Below are 20,210 nucleotides of genomic sequence, written 5' to 3' on the forward strand. Positions count from 1 at the left end.
ATTAAAAAAATAAATAAATGAACCACGGATAAAATTGATAATATTTTTAATATATTTGGAAACCAAATTAAATAATTATATATTTTTGTATCGAAAGGTTCGTTCACTTTATAACGAATAGACGTAACTTTAGGTTGTTATGGTAAAGTTTAAATTATTTATTCTAATTGTTTTTTCTTATAAAATAATATTTAAATTTTCCAAAATTAACTTTTGTTTCCTTACTGGCCCATTATTTAAATATATAATTTAAATAATTATCAAATATTTGTAAAAAATAAATAAAATAATAAATCAGAAGAATGTTAGAGAAAGGGACGGAAACTGCAAAGGAGCTTTTTATGTTTCCGAAGGAGTCCCTAATTAATTAATATTATGAATATATTATTATTATTAATCAGATCCAAAACGACAGCGCTTCAAGATAAATTTAAGAAATACAAAGACCCATGCTTAGTTTACCGTTGGATAAATAGATTATAATAAAGGGTAAACTAGGTATTTCGTATTTTCATTTCTTTTTTATTTATTTATTTTGAAGTGGTCAGCTGGCCATTATTCATTGGGAAACTCCCCTGTGATGCGGCTGTTTTTGTCCACGCGGATGCGGATGCGTGGCATAAGATCTGACCGACATTCCACTTTAAGAAAAAATGTAAGCGACACGTGTCGTCATCGAATTAAGTGAAGCCATTTTTGTCCCCACACCCTTGCTTTTTATGCCGCCACATCATTATATGAATTTTCTATGCGCTTTAGCCGTTGGATCAAATGATGAGATCTGATTGTCTTTATAAAATTAGTAAAAGGGATTTAAATTTAATGACTTGAGATTGGTGAATGAATGAGGTGTAGCGTGATGGGAGGTGCGAGACCATGGAGTAGGGTGGGCTGAGATGTAGATGATAAAACGCGGTAGAGCGGTGGAAGTCGAAGTGGAATGGACTTTGAGGCCCAACGAGAGTTCAACGCGGATTGTCTGGTCGTAGGAATATTGTAAGATTGCACGATCTGAGCAATCTGATTGGTCTGTGATGGGACTCATTATTTTGTCTTATAAAATAATAATAAATGGAATTGAATCCAAAACCAAGCTTCAATTCTACACCTTCTTATTATTCCCATCACAGCCATGTGCCCCAATCATACCCCCTCCTATATAGTGTTTCACTATTATAATAATAAAATTTAATAAAGCTTTTTTTTTTCTCCTATGCCCACCGCTACCATCATATTTCATTCAACGTTTTCAAATACGTCTGTTAGAGAGAAGTTTGCACACTCTCATAAGAAATGTTGTGTTCTTCTCTGCAACTGATGTGAGATCTCACAATCCACCCTATTAGTGGTCTAGCTTCCTTATTAGTATACGGCTTGCTGACTGACTTGTATTTCATTTGTAACAGCCGAAGTCCATTCTAATAAATATTGTCTGTTTTTGCGCGCTACGTATCGTTGTCAGTCTTACAGTTTTAAAACACGTATGTTAGGGAGAAAAATCAGAAATCGTCATAGACCACGCGACCATGACTTTGTCAACTATGTATTACTAAGCTGACGGCAAACTAATCAAAATTGACTATTTTTTTTTTTCTGGTGACGCCAAAATGGCAGCTGTTTTATTAATAAATATATTTAATTACATATACATTTTAAATTTACTTGATTCATTTTCTTATACTTTAAAATGTTTAAATTTAATTTCATATGTATTTTTATTATAATATTTTAGTTGTGGAATGATTAAAAGTAATTAAAGTAAGATTACTTTGCTGGACTATAGTGACAGAAATTGAGTACAATACAAGAAAGTATATTTTTAAAAAATGTAAAATAAAGAGAGCGTGATTTATAATTATTTTTAAAAAATAAACAAATTTTTTTTTTTTTTAATAATCAACCATTCTTAACAAATCTATAATATAAATAAATTTGTAAAAATACACATAAAATAATAAAAACAATAATTTTGCTCGTTGACCAAACACCTTTAATGTTTTTTATTCCGAATTTATTATTAATTTTTTAATGGTTCTTAATTTAGTTGATATGGAGCGTAGAAAAAATGAAACAATAAATGGGTATTTATTAAAATTATGAAGGCGGGCGGGTTTTTAGTGTGGTCAGACCGGACCGGAGAACGAGAAAAAACCAGGGAGTTTCTACTTTTAATGGGCTAAGAAAATGGGCCGTTTTCACTTTCATAAAAAAGTTATTTTTAGGATTTTTGCAATAATTAAAATTATGAAGCAACTTTTCTCGTTCGCCGACCTTAGCTCAGTTGGTAGAGCGGAGGACTGTAGTGGGTCAAAAGACTTTCAGATAATCCTTAGGTCGCTGGTTCGAATCCGGCAGGTCGGATTTTTGTTTTAATCTTTTTATTCAGTTTTTATTTTCTTTATCCGGCCCACAGACCGAACAAACTATTCGACCGTCATGTCGTATTAAAGTTTAGCGACACCAGAAAGTTGAGCGACATGTCGTATTGCTGTCGATTGTTCTGTTCACTGATATATCGGAATCGGAGAAGCCCTTCTTCCATTTGGGAGCGAAGAAGCGAAAGACGAACGGGGAGTGTGCCGCGGAAGCGAACCAGAAAGTTTCTGCCTCGCCGGTAAGCTCCTTTATGTAATGCTGAATTCAATGATTTTCAGTGTATAAATGCCCCAATAAATTAGGTTTTACGGGAAACATTTACACGTAGAATCCTTTTTTCCCGAAGTGGGATGTTTCTGTAGTTCGTTCTCAATTTTCGGATTGCTTCTTTTATGCCTTTAATCTGTTTACAAATGTTTCTGTTCGGAAGGTCGGTTTTCGATATTTTATTTGCATTATTGACAATTCTCGTCACAATTTGGTTTTTAGATTGGGTTTCTGGAGAGGGAGGCTATTAGTTTCATCTTGTTTTGGGTAGAGAGGTGGAGGGGGATTCTTTAAGGGAGAAATATGCTTCAAATCCGGCTTAGCAAAGTTCCACAGGCGGAAGGTGGCGCTGGAACAGTGAAGCCCTTGCAAGCTGAGACTGTGACGGTCGCATGCCCTGACCACCTTATCCTTGCTGATCTTCCTGTGGCAAATGGCATTGGTGCAGCTACTGCTGCTTCCATTGTTAAGTCTGTTGGTCGCAGATCTCGCCGTCACCTTGGAGAACGAGTTCATTTTTGTGTCAGATGCGATTTTCCCATTGCAGTTTATGGTCGCCTGGTATTTTCCCCACTATATTTTTGTGTCTTTTTGCTGTCGGTTGCTTTGTCTCCTTTCGGTCCATGGAAATCATTCATCTATAAAAGACAATTTAAGATCAACTTTTTTTTTTGTCAAATCGATATGCATTACTTCATTCATATCTGCAATGTTCTTCCTTCTTGCCCGCTGGTGTGTAGGCTTGTGTCATTTCTTTTCAAATATTTGTGAGCATCTCTAGCCTGTGTGCATCTTGACTAATCTCACAGGACACCCACTTGACCCTACTACATTTGGGTTGTGGCATACTTAAAGAGCTAAATAGTGGTTTGCCATTCTTGCAGAGCCCATGTGAGCATGTGTTCTGTCTCGATTGTGCAAGAAGCGATTCTATATGCTACCTGTAAGTAAAAATGCTTTGAAAGTCTTAAAATGGCTGTTATGGTTCTTTTGTACTATCAATGTCAATATTGATTGCCGATGCATAATCACTTTCTATTGCAGAAACTTTTCTTGTCATGTTCTTCAAAAATCTGTTGTTTTCTTTGATGATTAGAGTACTCTATACATTAGCTTCTGTGTTCTTCATGATAATATAATGTAGACGACTTTAGAAGTTGTGATTATAGTCATATTTTTTATGACACAGTTGTGATGACCGTATCCAGAAGATTCAAACTATAAAATTGATGGAGGGGATCTTCATTTGTGCAGCCCCACATTGTCTCAAGTCTTTTCTTAAGAGGACTGAATTTGAATCTCATATACAAGAGAGTCATGCTGACCTTCTTAAGCCAAATGCAGAGAAGGAAGATGGAAACGAAATTGAGGCTCTTAGTGCCAAACAATCTACAGCTTCTGAATCCACTGTCCGAGGTCCATCGAGACCAATCATATCTCCAAGTTCCAATTCCCTGGCTCAAGAACGTGACGAAAAATTTCATCGTCAACAATCTAGAGACCAACCCACGTCTGGCATGCAGCAACAAGACAGCGGTGGTCATTCACAAGGCTTTGATCGACATGGTCCTCATGGCCATTTTCCCCCACAAAACTTTGACGTACAGGGTACTCCACATCAGGAATCCAGTCAATTTTCAGAGAAACAGCAGGGAATTCTGGCCGACCCTCCATATTCTCAGTACCCTCCTTTGCAATCAATTCCGCCACCGAATTACGTGGTTCCAGCTAACTCAAATCCAATGTTGAGTCCCCCTCTACCGTTCGGTTTTCCTCCGTTTCCAACTGAGGGAGCACAACAATATTACAGTACACCCTATGAAGTGCCACGACAAGATACCGCAGCAGAGACTGGATCCGAGCAAGGGTCACTGCTAGGCTTTCCACCAGGAGCAGCAGGAGGAATGAACTTCTCGGCGACTTATCCTCAACCTTGGAATACTGGACAAGCTGGCGTTCCTTATGAGCATGCTGCTGGAGGTCAAGGAATGCCTGATACTTTTGCTAATGCACCTGATTCTCAAGTAAATCATGGATTTTACCAAGGAGATTATAGACGCAGCCCTGGAGGCTTGCCTGTGAATTCTTCTGTCTCGTCAATGGCCAACAAGAGCATGGACCTGGGGCATTCTGGTAATGCCATGGACTTGAAGAATGGTAGAGGTATATTGGCACCACAGCCGCCTCTAGCACAACTTCCTCTGCCTCCGCCACTCCCACTGTACTTGTCGCATAATAAGCGTGGCAAGTTTCATTCAGGAGATACGGATCATGATGGGCAAGGCCATGGATGGCAGAATGATAGCCATAGCCGAGATAGCTTTGGAAATGGCCAAGACTGATGATTCTTCCATCGCATTCTTTGTTTCTTTTGCCATATACTTTCAACCATTATTTTGTCCAAAGTTGCATCTGCCAGCTTGAGAATGTCTATATTTAAACTTGATGATCAACGATAAAGTTTTACTTTCATTCGACAGGTTCGAGAATATTATATGCAATACTGTCGGTAGACAAGAGTTTTACACATTTTTCTCGATTGGTATGTGTTTGTCTAGGCTCATCGGCTTTTAAATTTGTGTCTATTTAGTCATTGAACTTTAAAAAGGAATAGTGTTTAATAGATAGAATTACATAAATATATTATCAACTTGCCTGTAATCATCAAACAAATAGCAAACAAAATCCAAAATTCATTAAATACATCTCTCTAGCAGGAATTAGAGAAAATGAAAACAAAGTTGTTATGAACAAAGTACAATCATCTCTCACGCTTCTGTCAAACTCCACGCTTGTCACTGATGAGCTGCATGCCGAAGTGGGTTGAAAAAACACCATAAAACATCCAAAATGAAACAAGAAGAAGAAGCCACGAATGAACAAGAGAGATCAGTGATATGAGCTCAGTTTTTCTTTCTCCAAAATCCATTGTTGGTATGTGAGAACTCGCATCTCATCCAATTTCACATAAAACTGATGCAACTTTCTGTAGATCAATAAGATATGCCTATCTACATACTCTTCATACTTCTCGTACAATGCGGGAACCGTTAGCACGAGTAAAAGGCCTATCATTCAGAAAATAATGCCCCAAAATCGATCATCGAATGTTTTTGATCAACAAGAGTCGAGTGTTATGGAAACTGAAGATTAGAACTTACTGGTGTAAACCAATGTGAGAAGATCAGTCAAGCCACTGATAACTGAAATCAGCCATAGGCAAGCAGCTACTTTGAAGAACAATTTGGGGTCTTTTCCCATTGCTATATCTTGTGAAACAGACAGCAAAGTATTCACATGGGAACGAACGAAACTCGCAGCTTCGTTTACCATATCTTCTGAGAGATGCAACTCAGGAAGAGGCGGCGCTGGTCTGTTCAGAAAGAAAGGTAATAGATTCAGAAGTAATCTTAATCCAACTACATAGAAGTTAAGCTAGACTTAGTCTAAACACAGAGAAAATTAAGAATGATCTTCTGAAATGCATCAATGGCTCAATGCTTTGCCACGAAACCAGCTCAGAACTCAGTAGATATCAGTCAAACAAAAAATGCATACTACTTTCTGCATTGATGAGTTTTCGAATGCTCGAAAACTACTGAATTGTTTCATCTCTAGCTTGTTAGGCTTGGAAAAACATGTGCAGATCTACACTGTCTCACTCATGTTCAACATCTTTGGGAAATGCACTTGCATATCCCAGACATCTAAAACAACAAACACTAAGGCCGTTTGATTATTTTCAAAAACCAGAACCCAAAGACCAAAACAACCAAATTGTTATCAAATGAGACTTCTTATGCAACTGGAACTAAAAGGGAAGCTGGGTATAACAGACATAGAAGTAAGTATCCCAAAATGTAGAAGAAAGTGAAGACAAATTTACAGATCAAGATGTTGAAAAGCTAGAGAACTTGCACAAACTCCTACATCTATTCAAAGATCATGCATTCTAAAGGCTTATGAATCAGTTTACCATTCTTAATGCTATTGAAATTGAAGAGATAGGGTGTAACATGCAAGTCAAGAGGCAATTTCCAATTAGTTACCTATTGAGAATGGATGCAGATTTTGCCCAGATAAAGATAATGGTAACAAGAAGAAGAAGAACACTGGAAATTAAAGACAAAAGGGTGTAACCACATCTCCCAAACACCAGCCAAGTTGCCAGCATAAGTAACAATATCCCCACAGTTAGATTCCTTTGCCTCCATAGAATTACATCTGCAACTGAACAGAATAAAAGCCAAGAGTTAAACCCAAATCCTCGTTGTTTAATGGCAACCAATTCTATGTTTATAGGATCATAAACGCAATCTTAATTAGGTTTTAGGCGTAGATATCCCAAAAGAAGAATCCACAGAAAACCTTCAGCAATGCAGAAAAGAAGAAAACAGTTCATCGATTAGAAATTTGTCAAAGAGACCATCGATTGGTTCGCAATCGCACATCAGAGTCAATAGAGGACTGAAACAGAGTAATCAGATAGAATTCTGAAGAGGATCCATCAATAGGAAGAATGAAAAAGAAACACAGAAATCAGAAGATCGTGACATGAATTACCAAGACCGCCGCCGATCAGTTCGTGAAGAGTTCGCTGCCCGCGGAATAAACGATCGGAGGAACCCATCAAAAAAGAAGGGAAAAGAGAGGATCTCGATTCCAGCACAGGATTCACAATACACTAGAGAAACAGAACCAGAAAGCGAGAGCTGTGAAGGAGCCAAGGATAAGGAAAAACAGGGGCTGTGTTTAGCTTTTTGTTGCCCACTATCTGTTACCCTTTGGAGTTTGAGGGCAGACTGAGTTGAAATGGTAAGAAATGGGGATTGGGCCATAGCTGACAGGTCAAAAGTCTGATGCCTGCCTCTCGTGCCTTCTTTATTTCCTTCATTTGCCCCCTTGGAATTGGTATTGAAATTGGTTTCTTCTTCTAAACTCTAGGACAACTAATTAAAAAAATATTTTGATTGAACTGGTTGATATTTATATACATTCAACCCAACCAACTCGAACTCGAATAACGTGATTGATTTTAACGTGATAATGGGGTTATTGTACTTTGAGATCCTTAAAATATTTTCGACGACAAATACATCTCTGTAATCGAACATTTGTGACAATCCAGAGGCCAAGCTGACGGCATTTTTTTTTTTTAATGTTATACAGTATCAATCTGAATTGAAAATGTAAGGTGGAAATAGTTACACTGCACAGGACTGTAAAGCATGGATTTAACTTCAACTAGCTAACCTTGAGTTCAACAAGGATTTCGGGTTCCCATTCTCCTGCAAATTATTCTCTTCTTTCGCCTTGTGCCAATCCCGTTCATTCATCAATCTTGAACCAAAAATCAATTACTTCCTCAGGGAGTTCCCTCATCAGTACGACTGATTTTCTTACGAGGGCTAGAAATGGTGCAGTCTGCATTATCTGCAGGTTCGCTTTCATGAAAGGCAGCGTCTGCATTACCTGTAGATTTGTTTTCAGATTCATTTTGAGGCATAGCAACTTCAGGGGAGGTTGTAGGTTCATTATTGGGAGAAGCAGCTTTGGCAGAAGCTGCATGAGAATCTTGGATGGTAGCATGGACATCCTGGGAGGTGGAAGCTTCAGGGGAAACAACAGCTACATCATTTTGGAGGGAGGCAGGTTTGTTGGAAACTGCAGGTACATCAGTATTGGCAGCAGCTTCAAGGGAAACAGCAGGGACATTATGGGGGGAGGCAGCTTGGGTGGAGGAAGCTGCAGGTTCTTTTTGGGGATTACCAACTCCTGCTGCCATGACTGCTGAGGAATCCATGAGGCTAGCAGCTATTGCAGCCTTCAAGTCTTCATCCTCCATGTCCATAAGCATTTCAGCTTCTCCGGTTGAAAGAAAGGTATCTTGCTGCTCTGTCCAGCTTACTCTTTGTGGAGGAGGGGGGTTTTGGGTAGTGTTGCACGATTTGGTTATCCTCTCAGCATCCTCGGGGGAAAGCCACTGACCATAACCATTAGATGCTTCGGTGGACAATATGGGAAAATCCTTGGGGAAGTTACCCCTCACTATAAAGATGCTCCAACCAAAACCCTTTAGAGAGTCCAAGTAGGCTGAAAGGTAAAACTTAGAAAGATGTTGTGGGGCTGCATATAGACTATCAAAATTGTACCACTCCCCGTTCACTTTCCTAATACAAAACCAATGATCTTGCAAGTGACATATAAATGCATTCTCCAGTTCAGGATCAATCTGTGCAGGTTCAGCAACTGGGGAGTTGAGAGGAATAACTTGAAGATCCCATACCTCCAAAGCCTTTTGTAAGACCTGCAAGCAAATATATAATGATTTAAACAAATCAGAACATCCCAACAGGTTCTGTGAATTGATAATATACACATAGAATAGGAACTGGTTTAGAAAAAAAGAAGTCCCATCCCTCTTAAATATTTCACTGTTTTACTTAAATAGTTTACCCAAATAGGAAAAAAAAAAAAAAAAAAAAAAAAAAAAAAAAAAAAAAAAAAAANAGAAAGAGATCTGATGTTCACTGCGCTAAATTTGGGTATCCAAAACAAGGTCAATCTCCAAAAAACCTAAGCTAAGCCAGCTTCGACACCTGATTACAGAACAATAGATGATTTCAGAAGCATGTGGTAAACCAAAATGCATAAGCAGTGTGCCTGCCCAGATGTAGTTAATGGGAGCCAAAGGACTAATATTGAGATAAGGAAAAAATTGCAAGATCAGGGAAGAAAAATTAAGAGCAGTGTCCTTACTTGCCCACTTTCAATCTACTTTATTAATGATTACTTGCTATAACAAGTTTTTCTAACGATCTCTAACCATCCCATATGCCAACTCATGTTAAATTCAAGAATTAAGAGATCAGAAGCGTAGCAACTTATGAGTTAAAAACATGTTTCTCATCCCAAAAACAACTTATGAGATAATGTAATCCTATTTTTCAGATAATCACATTTGAAGCAAAGCATACATCAAGAAACATATATCACTTGAATGAATCACAATAAACTTGTCATAATATTATCAGGTACATCCGTACAGTAGAAGCAAGTATTGTCACAAAGTTCGTTGAACACAACGTTATTCAAATTTTGCATCACTGCTACCTCAGAAAGATGACACTGGGACAAAGGAGAATAGTAGCTTAGGGGGTTTTGCAAGTAATAAACCTTGTCTTAAAAAATATTTCATCATTGGTACTATTACGTATGTGTGAATTCCCATGCCATTACAAGTCATTGTATCAGTTCTTTTTAAAATTCAAAACAATATCAGCTGTAACCGTTACACAAATGGCTCATAATGACTGTAACTACTGCATACTGGCAGGTTTTCTATTTCTACTGTTAAAAGAATACACAACTCGAACATCAGGATCGCATTTCAACCGCTTTCCGTAAAACATCCAATATATTCGTTAACCACTGTTCCTGAATGCAATTCAAAATATTCAACAACATTTGGAATTCGAGTAGATTGAAGAAGTAATATAAAGAGTATCCACGGAGGAGCCTGCGTATTTACACTAAATCGATCAAATAAAAATATAAAAAAAAAAAAAAGAAGAAAAAAAAGACATCCAAAGCAGCGTTTCGGTTTCCCTGAATTAGCTTCTAGAAGGAGAAAAGAATAACAAACAATAACAGATAGAGCAACAGGGGAATCAAAACCTGGATACTGAAATCACCATCCAAGGAGACATTGTGAGACTCCTCGGAGAGGAAATCGCCGGTTGTGGATCCACCAAGCATCATCTGGCGCTCCTTCCGGTCGAGATCGGATGCGAGAGCAGCCAAATCGAATTCCGAGAAGAATGGACCCTGCAAGACAGTGTTGACACAATGCACAGCGCAAAGCTTCGATTCTTGTACCTCGTGATACAACATCCCTCCATTGCTGGCTCCCTCCATAATTCTCAACACAGAGAAAATGGAAAGAGAGAGAGAGAGAGAGAGAGAGAGAGAGAGAGAGAGAGAGAGAGAGAGAGCAAAAAAAAAGGATGAAGAAGAGAGAAATAAACCCTAGATTCAGCCAAGCAAGCTATGGGTGTTACTTTTGGTGTAAGCTTGTTATTCTCTCTCGAAGAAAATGCGGTAACAAAAATGTAATCAATCTTTTGCCCTCCCTCAGTTTTGGATTGGAAGTTGAAATTCCGCACGTGCTAATACATCCTTTCACGCGTGTGGAAAACACGTGCGGAAATGCCTAACTATTTAATTTTCATCCGATTCTCTAACTTACGATAACCCGTCAAAAAGGTAACTCCCTAAAATTCCTCTCAAATATGTTTTGTTTTTTTTTTTTTTTTTAATTATTTATAATCAACTTTTAAAAAATAAAAATTATTGAAAACCTATCCCGACTTTGTGCCCAAGTCTACTTACTCTCTTTCTTGGACCCCTAAAGGGTCATGCTCCGACTTTGTGCCCAAGTCTACTTACTCTCTTTCTTGGACCCCTAAAGGGTCATGCTCCGACCCGAAGAAGGAGAGAGCAGCAATAATAGTGAGAGAAGCTCAAAACCATTTTAGATACAACAAGACAACCCAGAAAGAGGAGAAAGTTGTCATAACCTAGGGTGGGTTTGCTGTCTAATCAGCCAAAATCTGCCTTCTTACAAACTGATTAAAGGTAGAGAGCGCCAAGACGAACGACGTCAAGAAGAACAGACACCATCAATTTAGAACGAATATCTGACGTCTCCGGAGTTTAACTCAGCTTAGCACGGGAAATGCGAAGCAACACAACTCTTGCTATTCTTCAAGCACGAACTATCAAAAGGAAAACATATTCATATGGCTCAATAAATGCCTACACCTTCTTAACTTCTAACTTTTGTTTCTATCATGTTGCCCACATGCTGATGGTCCCTTTATCTCTTACCTTTTCCTTTCACCCTTTTTCCCCCCTTAGCTCCTCTTTGATTTGAGTTCCTGACTATTTTGCCTTTGAAATAATCTATGAAGCATCGAGAGAATCACAGATTTCGATCGTGAACCTATAACGGCCCAGATCCACCACTAGCAGATATTGTCCTCTTTAGGTTTTTCCTTTCGGGCTTCCCCTCAAGGCTTTAAAACGCGTCTGCTAGGAGAAGGTTTCCACACCCTTATAAATAGTGGTTTGTTCTCCTCTCTAACCAATGTAGGACATCACAATTCACCCCTCTTCGGGGCCCGTTGGCACTCTTTCCTTCCTCCACTCGATGTGGGACGCCCCCAAATCCACCTCCCTTTGGGGCCAGCGTCCTTACTGGCACACCGCCTCGTGTCTACCCCCCCTCGNCGAGAAGGCTGGCACATCGTCTGGTGTTTGATTCTGATACCATTTATAACGGCCTAGATCCACCGCGAGCAGATATTGTCCTCTTTGGGTTTTTCCTTTCAGGCTTACCCTCAAGGCTTTAAAACGCATCTGCTAGGGGAATGTTTCCACACCCTTAATAATGGTGGTTTGTTCTCCTCTCCAACCAATGTGGGACATCACATAACCTGAACTGACTTGTTTGTTTTCATCAACCTTCTTCCCAGAACTATTAAATCTGCTGCCAAAAGAACCAACTTAACATGGATTGGATTAGGAGATGCGGATGGAGAATTAACTCAGCATATATTAGAAAAAGTATAACTTTGTTGATGAACTTCATTGTACAAGATAAACATAAACAGTTTACAGGACACCATATAGATACATGACTGCAGATTGTAAGCCAAGTTAGAGAATCAAATTTGGAAGTAAATTGCATAACCGAGCATCAGTGGCCTGGCCTTCAAATGAGTTCTTTCCAAACTAAGCAGCCCAACCTGAGGATGAGAATTGATTGATCTGTAGAGAATTCTAATCTTGTGGGAAACAAAAATGGCTTCAAACCATCCATCCAAAGCAGCACAAGAAGCATACAACATTGATATTAAAACTTGTAGCTGGAACAATCTTGTGTGAGGAAGGATAGTACGTGTGGAGAGAAAGAGATGCTGGAATGAGCTGATTCTCCAACAGGAAAGCAAAAAGAAACTGTGGTAATCCTTATCACATCTAATTCTGGCAGATAAAAACGACGAACAGATCAGTTCATTCATGATTTCATAATACCACGCAGAGAACAGAACAGTTCTGTCGCTGCAAAATCCTCTGCCATTTGAACAATGTTCTATAGAAACTGCTGTAAAACATACGAACAAATTCCACCAAAACTTTGAAGACGGACCCATGTCAAACAAGCTTGGAGAATATATAAGAACAGAGTTGTTTAATCTATCCTCCATTAATAAACTTGCCATGAACTTAGTAATCTTCAAATTTAAAGACTAAAACTGCGAAGATTGATTAGAGCTATGCACATATTTGAGGTTTAGCTTGATTTACATTATAGCAGATATTATCCAATCCAGCCAGAAAGTATAGTAAATTGCCAATCATCAAACAGTTCTCAAGAAAATGTAGTGGAAGAACGGAGAAGCTTACATTAGAATTAGAACGCCTGCAACACAGGTCTTTTCCCCAGCCTCTTGATTTCCCTGTCCATGTTCCCAGTAAGCATCAATCCAAACATCTTGAAATCACAAAGAAGAGACCAAAATGGATGACCGAAGGAAGCAGGAACATTTTCCTCGACGAAGAAATGGCTGTACCACGCGAATCCATATCCAGTCAAAGGCACAAAGAACAGGAACCACCAGCTAAACAGTAAAGAGCAAAGAAAGAAGAAGATAGAAGACAGAGTTCCAATAAAGTGCCATCGTCTCGTCGAGGGTTTTGAGTGCTGGTTCATATAGAAAACCCAGAACTCATCCAAACTTCTGAAATTCATAAATCCCGAGGCGAAATGCGAAAACCAGAGATTGATTCCGAAATCCAGTAGAAGAATTTCAAATCCGGGTCAGAATATAGACTCCAGACGATCGGAGTTGAAAACCTAATTGTGACAAATAGGTTGAGAGAATCAAATTTCTTCAAGTTCGTGAAGATGGATTCATTTGACCTGGGGTGATGGGAGAAAAATTGGAAGATGGATTAAGGGGTCTCGTTCAATTCGCGCACGCAACCGACGGAATTACGCACCTTATATGAAGAGCATGAAACTCTTGAATCCATAAATGTCCGGAGACTTGAAGTTTGTTTGAATGGAATCCATGATGCGAGATGTCGGCAAAAAGATTTTGCGCCTCGGATCGTTACAAAATGGAAATGTAGGGTTTAGATTGGATCTGTCTCGAGCAATTTGGGATCATACAAAGTTCAACCCACTTTTATACCTTATAATTCCCAAAAATAAGTACACAAACAAAAATATTGAATACAAGTCGTGATTCACAAATTTTAATGATTTTTACATGTGGAAGAAATAAATTAACATTAAATTTTATATATTTTTAAATTTTATGTAATCTAATTAAAGGAATAGATAAGTTAATTTGTAATTTTTTAATATACAATTAACCGTGTCTCTCCGTTAGTTATATATTCATGATCTTTTTCTTAATTAGTCAACGGGAAACTAACCATCCTCAACAAGATAGTCACTCTTGCTACTCGTCTACGTATTTTTCTTTCGTTTTCTCTCCTCAAGCACGATGTTGCTGACCCTCCTACTCCAATTGCAGCCAACGTCGCCTACCGTCGTTTCTTTTCCAATTGCATGCCTACGTCCCAGCTGTTGAACCATTGTCGTTGTCGTTGCAGCTACCACGTCTGCTATCCGGGTGTTGTCCCACTATCATTGCCTCACCGTGTCGCTCACTGTTGTCGTCGCCTCTGTACCATTGCACCGCATATAACCAAAAACATTGTTGTTGAAGAAAAATAGAAAAATCCATGAGCCTAGTGACACGTATACCTTTTTGGTTTCGATTACGTCGTAACACCCCTATTAACCCTTAAAATTGTGATAAGGATATCGAACACCAACTTAGAAGGTTCAACTTGTTAGATGAACACGATTCTCCACAATGGTGTTCCCTTAATCGAGGCTCGATTCCTTTTCTTTTAGAGTTCTTTGTTCAATATTTGAAGATTTACCAATCTATTGGCACGACTAAGTTTAGGGTATGACTTTGATACCATGTTAGACGAACACGACTCTCCACAATGGTATGATATTGTCTATTTTGAGTACAAGCTCTCATGGCTTTGCTTTGGGCTTCCCCAAAAGGCTTCAGAGAGTATTCATTGATTATAAACCCATGATCATTCCCTAAATTAGCCGAGCTGGGACTTTCATCATCCAACACAACTTTGAAAATGGGAATAAGACCCATATGTCAGGAGGCAAGGGGCTTTCTATTAAAACTAAACCGTTTATACTACACGTGTATCTTAATTTTGGTTGATGAACTATACGATGGTTTGCATGTTCGTCTCCATCCATCCGATTCCATGTTCATCTCCTCTCTTCCCATTCCACACAGGCTTCAGCAGAGCTAAAAGACTTGCTCCCCTGTAGCAAACAGATTCCAGAAAATGGCTGCCATGAAGTAAATCGTGGCTGTAACAGTCAAGAACGCCTGGAATGAGCCAAGCCACTGTACGAAATACCCTGTTCCAATCGTGCTCACAATCGCTGCTAATGTTCCTGCCGAGTTCGAAATCCCTGCACCTCGACAGAACATCGATCATGTCAATGAAAACCAAATGAAATTTCTTGTTTTCTGAGAAAGCTTACCGTGGAGAAAGCCTGCATGTTGAGGTGCTATGTCCTGATTGAACCCAGAAACGAACAGAGTTCATCAGTGTTGGAAGTTTGAATCACTTCAAACAATTCTATATGAAGGGCTAAAGAACTTACTTGCATATTTAGGAGAAACCCCGCTTGGCTGAATGAGCTCAAGCTCAATGCTACTGTCATCAAAACTGCTGCAATGGTTGGTGTGGTCGCAAAGTTCAAACAAAGTAATGCTAATCCAGGTCCAATAAAACCAATCGACTGTTGAGCATCAATGTCATTGAATCAGCGATTGAACCACATACATTCTTATGCTGCAACATGGAAAAAATGAATCAAAACCTGCATGATCTTCCGGACTAATGTCACGGGGTAGCGTGCTTTGATTAGAGCGTCCGATGTCGTGCCTGCAAAGTAGCCAGACACTGCCATTGTTCCCCATGGAATGGCGCTAAACCATGCTGCTTGCTTCAAGTTCACATTAAACACCTGCATCGACCCAATAATTATAAGATCTCACCTCGGTTGGAGAGGAGAACGAAATGCCTTTTAAAAACAGGGAAAGCCTAAAGAAGCTTAGGCCGTTACAATAATCCGGTTACTTACGGTCTTGAAATATACTGGCATCCACGAGAGAAGAACAAAATATCCCTGTAAAACGAACGAAGCAACGACACGAATCAGCATTGTGCGAACTTCCCATTCAAACATAAAAGAGAAGAAAAACTCACCCAATTGTTAGTCATATTGGCGAATATGATAGCCCATGTTGGTAACTTGGAGAGAAGGCGGCTAAGAGGTAGGTGTTTGACATTTTGAGGAGAAGAATCAGCTTTTCCAGCTTCGATTAACCGCAGCTCCGATGTGCTGATGTTTTGACTCTGTCTGGGGTTGTTTGTGACGCCTGGAATCCATGACATCAACCAGACAAGCCCAAGTGATGAGAATAACAAGAAGGGGCCAGTGACACCAATGGAGGACAGCATGATGGGAGTTAATAGCAATCCTACAACATTGCCAAGATGAAAGCCAGCCATTGACATCCCCACTGCACTAGCTCGTTCATGGCTGGGGAACCACCTGCTTAAACAACGACAAATTTCAAAGCTAAGTTGGGGAGTTGGAGTGAGGTGATCATAAAGAATCATTTGTTTATGGTTGGCAAATGGGGTGTGACCTCGACAAGAGGGTACTCATTGATGGCATAGCGACACCTTCAGCAAGTCCAAAGAAAGCACGAACAGCCAAGAGACTGGTTGTTGAGTGGTTGGCCGCCAATGGAGTAAGAAGAGTGGCAAGCGACCAAAGGGCCACTCCCCATGCCATCACTCGCTTTCCTCCATATCTGTCCACCAATGCTCCTCCAACCACCGATGAGAATATGTACCCCCATAGAAACGATGACTTCAACAAAACAAAGATTCAGGTTAAAATTAACACTACAATGTCCCTTTTAACTCTTTAAAATTAACACCCAAATGTCCCCGTCCAAGACTATCCCTAGCCGATATAAGATGTTTGGTTCTCCTCCTCAACCAACGTAAGATCTCACAATCCACCAACCAATATGGGATCTCACAATCCACCTCCCTTCGGGGCCTAACTTCCTGGTTGGCACTTGTTCCCTTCTTCAATCGATGTGGGACCACCCCCAATCCACCCCTTCAAGGTCTAGTGTTCTTGCTGCCACACCGTCTTGTGTCCACCCCCTTTCGAGGCTTAGCCTCCTCGTTGGCACATCGTCCTATGTTTGTCTCTCCTTTTGGGGATTAGCCTCCTCGTTGGCATATCGCCCGGTGTCTGGCTTTGATACCATTTGTAACAGCTTAAACCCACTACTAGCAGACATCCTCTTTGGGCTTTCCCTTTCGGACTTCCTCTCATGATTTTTAAAACACGTCTGCTAGAGAGAGATTTCCACACTCTAATAAAGAATGTTTCATTCTCCTCCCCAACTGATGCGGGATTTCACAATCCACCCCTTTGGGGCCTAGTGTCCTCGTTGGCACTCATTCCCTTCTTCAATCGATATGGGACCACCTCCAAATTCACCCACCTTCAGGGCCCAGTGTCCTTACTAGCACACCGCTTTGTGTCCACTCCATTTCGGGGCTTAGCCTCCTCGTTGGCACATTGCCACGTGTCTGGCTCTAATAACATTTGTAAGAGCTCAAGCCCACCACTAGCAAATATTGTCTTTTTCAGGTCTTCCCTTTCAGGCTCCCCCTCTTAAAACGCTCTACTAAGAAAAGGTTCCTACACTCTTATAAAGGATGTTTCGTTCTCCTTCCAATCAACACGGGATCTCACACCCCTAGGAAGTTACATGGATTCAACCTGAAAGTTGATGATGTAACATAAAAGTTCCAATTTTTTCTTCTTTGTCCTATTCCCACGAAAGGGGTTTGGTTGGGCCAAGAAATGCAAGAAAGCCCAGATGGACACATTCAAGGTTCCTGTGGGCCAAACCAGAGCAGGTATGAAGAAGGAAGGGTAAGCTAAGCACAGTTCTTTGTGGTTTCACCTTTCACCGCCTACAGCTTATCTAAGGACACGGCGGCAAGATCAAAGTTTCAAGCAGACCCTGTCGCCAGCGTTAAAACACAAGTCCACCACCATGTCGCAGTCATTGAATTTTAAACGTTTTCTAGTAGCGAGAGATAAAATTTCATTTCCTTTGCTTAAAACGGCATACACGTTTTCAACCAGAACCCATCTAACAATCATAAAAGAACAGCAAAATCCGTGGGTGCTTTCGTGTTTCTATACATTGATCAAATCAAAATCACCAAATAGCTAGCTATTCTCAGAAACAAGGTAAATATTGAAAACCCCTGATCGATTGAATCAAAGAAAAAACCCAAATGAAGAACTAATAAGAGAGAAGAGTTTTGTGTTCATTTCACCTGAACGATGCCGAGAAATGAATTAGACCAGCCATATTTAGCAGCAAGAGGAACAATCGCGACCGACATAACCACTCTATCAGCATTACAAAGACACATGACGAAAGCGGTTAATGCAACCACTTTAAACCTCTCCGGCAACCCGATTCCGACTCCACCACCGATGCCTCGTTCTTCCGCGGCGGCGGATCCGATTGATCTCTTCCCAAATGAAATGCTTCTTTCTATCCCCTCCGCCGTGCACCGGACCACCGCCAACCCTCTACTCCCTCCGCCTACTCGAACTCGATGAAATCCCATGTGATTCCCCCATTTGTTCCTCAAAATTCCCGATTGAAATACAGAATGAGCCCTCGGAAACTTGATCAGACTGAGTTGCTTGGTTGATAACTCAGATGGGTTACCGGAAAAACGGGAGTTTATGATGGAAGGTTTCGGCGGGGAGAAAGTCGCCATTAGAGAAGGCAATACAAAAACAGCCCACAGAAGAAGAGGGGAAGAAATGCGAGAAACGGGCGGTTTATATAGACGTTTGAATCAAGATTTTCACTAAATTTTTTTTATTATAATTATTTCTATCTCATCTCCCAATTATTAGCGAATATTATAAACTCATAATCATTTTCTAAATTTTTGTTCCACGTTTAGATTTTTTATTATTATTATTTTTATATTCTCTTATTCTAACTTTTTATATTTTTCATTAAAAAAACGTTATTTAAAGAATAGAATAATAAGTGTAAAGTAAGTGAATAAGTTTAAAAATTTTATTTTAGGTAATGAGTATTTATGCGGATTTCATTATTAAATATTCTATTCTTAATAAATTTTGGAATAATTTATTAGATATTATCAATACTTAGAAACATTCAATTTGATCATAAAATATATAGTATTTTTGAATTGTAATTAAATTAAAGGGGAGGGGTAAAGTCGTAAATTGAGGTTTTTATGAGTCTAGTTTGGCAATCCAGCTTGTATGTCAAATGAAACTTGGCATGCATGCCAACTCTTTGGGCAACCTAATAAATTTGTAGTGATTCATAAGCACTCGTACAAATGGAGATTGTAACAGCTCAGATCCACCGCTAGCAAATATTGTCCTCTTTGGACTTTCCTTCAAGGCTTTAAAATGTGTCTGCTAGGGGAAGGTTTCTACACTCTTATAAATGGTGGTTTGTTCTCCTCCCTGATCAATGTGGGACATCACAAATATTATATATTTTTATTTATAAACTCATGATCTTCTCCTTAATTAGTCAACGTGAAACTCTTTGTGACAATGATCCTTTATTTTGTGGCTAGCCAATAATAACGAAAGTAGCTCCGTTTAGAAGCTGAGCCCCATCTTAATAGTAACGGTGCAGCTCAATTTCTTGTCGTTAGCGTCTTTTAAAAATGTTCGAACAAATATAGTTAGAAAAATGGTTGAAATTAAAAAGCTTTGGGGGTAAGGATAAAGAGTCTTAAGTTCCACCAACCATTGACGCCTACCTACCACCGCCGTTGTGACAGTTGGTAGGGGTTGTTGAAGAAAACGACCCGAATGGGTAAACGGGTCGACCCATTCACCATTCAAATTTTGGCTGCCCCAATGTGAACTATAATGCCTTTTTTTCCCTTCCAAACCTAAATATTTATTTATTTAACTTTTAAAAATATTTAAAGTAATTAACTCCGTCTCTAAATTTTTAATTTTGTGTTTAATAAATTGCTAACCTATTAAATAATTTTTAAAATACACGGACATAATAGACAAAATTCAATTTAATATCAGCAAAAAATTAAAAGCCAATTTTAACGTTCAGATATTTTAGACATAAATTTAAAATGTCGTAAATTATAATTAAATTTTAATAGATATTTAAATTTACTCTATCGTATCTATTTAATCTTCAATTATACGTGGTTTAAAGAATTCAAATAAGTTAAATAATAATAATAATAATAATTAGAGAACTATATGAGATGAGACAATTTAAAAAATTAAAATG

General features: G+C 39.1%; 5 protein-coding genes and 1 non-coding gene across 7 annotated transcripts; 2 read left to right on the forward strand and 4 right to left on the reverse strand.

Annotated features, from left to right (window-relative positions):
- Window positions 1-2,266: 2,266 nt before the first annotated feature.
- On the forward strand, window positions 2,267-2,361 carry TRNAY-GUA. The gene is made up of 2 exons: window positions 2,267-2,303; window positions 2,326-2,361. It is a non-coding gene; the product is annotated as a tRNA-Tyr (tRNA).
- A 135-nt stretch (window positions 2,362-2,496) lies between these two features.
- Window positions 2,497-5,170, forward strand: LOC111800013 (E3 ubiquitin-protein ligase Hakai-like). The gene is made up of 4 exons (XM_023683586.1): window positions 2,497-2,614; window positions 2,866-3,204; window positions 3,528-3,586; window positions 3,833-5,170. Exons 2-4 carry the CDS (start codon window positions 2,947-2,949, stop codon window positions 4,983-4,985), a joined length of 1,470 nt encoding a protein of 489 aa, XP_023539354.1. The 5' UTR covers window positions 2,497-2,614; window positions 2,866-2,946; the 3' UTR covers window positions 4,986-5,170.
- A 94-nt stretch (window positions 5,171-5,264) lies between these two features.
- LOC111800015 (reticulon-like protein B12) lies at window positions 5,265-7,452 on the reverse strand. Its single transcript, XM_023683588.1, has 4 exons — window positions 7,207-7,452; window positions 6,693-6,873; window positions 5,805-6,016; window positions 5,265-5,711 (listed from the first exon to the last, which is right to left on the reverse strand). Exons 1-4 carry the CDS (start codon window positions 7,271-7,273, stop codon window positions 5,533-5,535), a joined length of 639 nt encoding a protein of 212 aa, XP_023539356.1. The 5' UTR covers window positions 7,274-7,452; the 3' UTR covers window positions 5,265-5,532.
- A 232-nt stretch (window positions 7,453-7,684) lies between these two features.
- On the reverse strand, window positions 7,685-10,744 carry LOC111800014 (ataxin-3 homolog). Its single transcript, XM_023683587.1, has 2 exons — window positions 10,321-10,744; window positions 7,685-8,950 (listed from the first exon to the last, which is right to left on the reverse strand). The coding sequence occupies exons 1-2, from the start codon at window positions 10,558-10,560 to the stop codon at window positions 8,009-8,011; spliced, it is 1,182 nt and encodes a 393-aa protein (XP_023539355.1). The 5' UTR covers window positions 10,561-10,744; the 3' UTR covers window positions 7,685-8,008.
- Window positions 10,745-12,239: 1,495 nt separating this feature from the next.
- On the reverse strand, window positions 12,240-13,855 carry LOC111799748. 2 transcript variants are annotated; one of them, XM_023683208.1, is made up of 3 exons: window positions 13,711-13,855; window positions 13,114-13,630; window positions 12,240-12,690 (listed from the first exon to the last, which is right to left on the reverse strand). In XM_023683208.1, exon 2 carries the CDS (start codon window positions 13,457-13,459, stop codon window positions 13,121-13,123), a length of 339 nt encoding a protein of 112 aa, XP_023538976.1. In that variant the 5' UTR covers window positions 13,460-13,630; window positions 13,711-13,855; the 3' UTR covers window positions 12,240-12,690; window positions 13,114-13,120. The 2 variants fall into 2 exon arrangements, with proteins under 2 accessions (XP_023538976.1, XP_023538975.1); XM_023683207.1 differs by having other exon boundaries at window positions 13,114-13,855.
- Window positions 13,856-14,931: 1,076 nt separating this feature from the next.
- LOC111799593 (probable anion transporter 3, chloroplastic) lies at window positions 14,932-18,777 on the reverse strand. Its single transcript, XM_023682988.1, has 8 exons — window positions 18,217-18,777; window positions 16,488-16,714; window positions 16,042-16,390; window positions 15,917-15,961; window positions 15,653-15,799; window positions 15,434-15,571; window positions 15,311-15,344; window positions 14,932-15,238 (listed from the first exon to the last, which is right to left on the reverse strand). Exons 1-8 carry the CDS (start codon window positions 18,670-18,672, stop codon window positions 15,069-15,071), a joined length of 1,566 nt encoding a protein of 521 aa, XP_023538756.1. The 5' UTR covers window positions 18,673-18,777; the 3' UTR covers window positions 14,932-15,068.
- Between the last annotated feature and the right edge of the window lie 1,433 nt (window positions 18,778-20,210).

Source organism: Cucurbita pepo, chromosome LG08 (assembly GCF_002806865.2).
Source record: "Cucurbita pepo subsp. pepo cultivar mu-cu-16 chromosome LG08, ASM280686v2, whole genome shotgun sequence".
NCBI lineage: Eukaryota > Viridiplantae > Streptophyta > Magnoliopsida > Cucurbitales > Cucurbitaceae > Cucurbita > Cucurbita pepo.

What these genes read in the sequence shown, in the direction of transcription:
- LOC111800013 (XM_023683586.1), top strand. Translation starts at nt 2,947, where the DNA reads ATGCTTCAAATCCGGCTTAGCAAAGTTCCACAGGCGGAAGGTGGCGCT. An exon ending in TTGCAGTTTATGGTCGCCTG is followed by an intron (nt 3,205 to 3,527) that starts GTATTTTCCCCA and finishes CCATTCTTGCAG; the next exon opens with AGCCCATGTGAGCATGTGTT. An exon ending in AGCGATTCTATATGCTACCT is followed by an intron (nt 3,587 to 3,832) that starts GTAAGTAAAAAT and finishes TTTATGACACAG; the next exon opens with TTGTGATGACCGTATCCAGA.
- LOC111800015 (XM_023683588.1), bottom strand. Translation starts at nt 7,273, where the DNA reads ATGGGTTCCTCCGATCGTTTATTCCGCGGGCAGCGAACTCTTCACGAA. An exon ending in ACTGATCGGCGGCGGTCTTG is followed by an intron (nt 6,874 to 7,206) that starts GTAATTCATGTC and finishes TATTCTGTTCAG; the next exon opens with TTGCAGATGTAATTCTATGG. An exon ending in TCTGCATCCATTCTCAATAG is followed by an intron (nt 6,017 to 6,692) that starts GTAACTAATTGG and finishes CTTTCTGAACAG; the next exon opens with ACCAGCGCCGCCTCTTCCTG.
- LOC111800014 (XM_023683587.1), bottom strand. Translation starts at nt 10,560, where the DNA reads ATGGAGGGAGCCAGCAATGGAGGGATGTTGTATCACGAGGTACAAGAA. An exon ending in ATGGTGATTTCAGTATCCAG is followed by an intron (nt 8,951 to 10,320) that starts GTTTTGATTCCC and finishes ATTTGCTTGCAG; the next exon opens with GTCTTACAAAAGGCTTTGGA.
- LOC111799748 (XM_023683208.1), bottom strand. Translation starts at nt 13,459, where the DNA reads ATGAATTTCAGAAGTTTGGATGAGTTCTGGGTTTTCTATATGAACCAG.
- LOC111799593 (XM_023682988.1), bottom strand. Translation starts at nt 18,672, where the DNA reads ATGGCGACTTTCTCCCCGCCGAAACCTTCCATCATAAACTCCCGTTTT. An exon ending in CATTTCTCGGCATCGTTCAG is followed by an intron (nt 16,715 to 18,216) that starts GTGAAATGAACA and finishes GTTTTGTTGAAG; the next exon opens with TCATCGTTTCTATGGGGGTA. An exon ending in ATGAGTACCCTCTTGTCGAG is followed by an intron (nt 16,391 to 16,487) that starts GTCACACCCCAT and finishes TTGTTTAAGCAG; the next exon opens with GTGGTTCCCCAGCCATGAAC.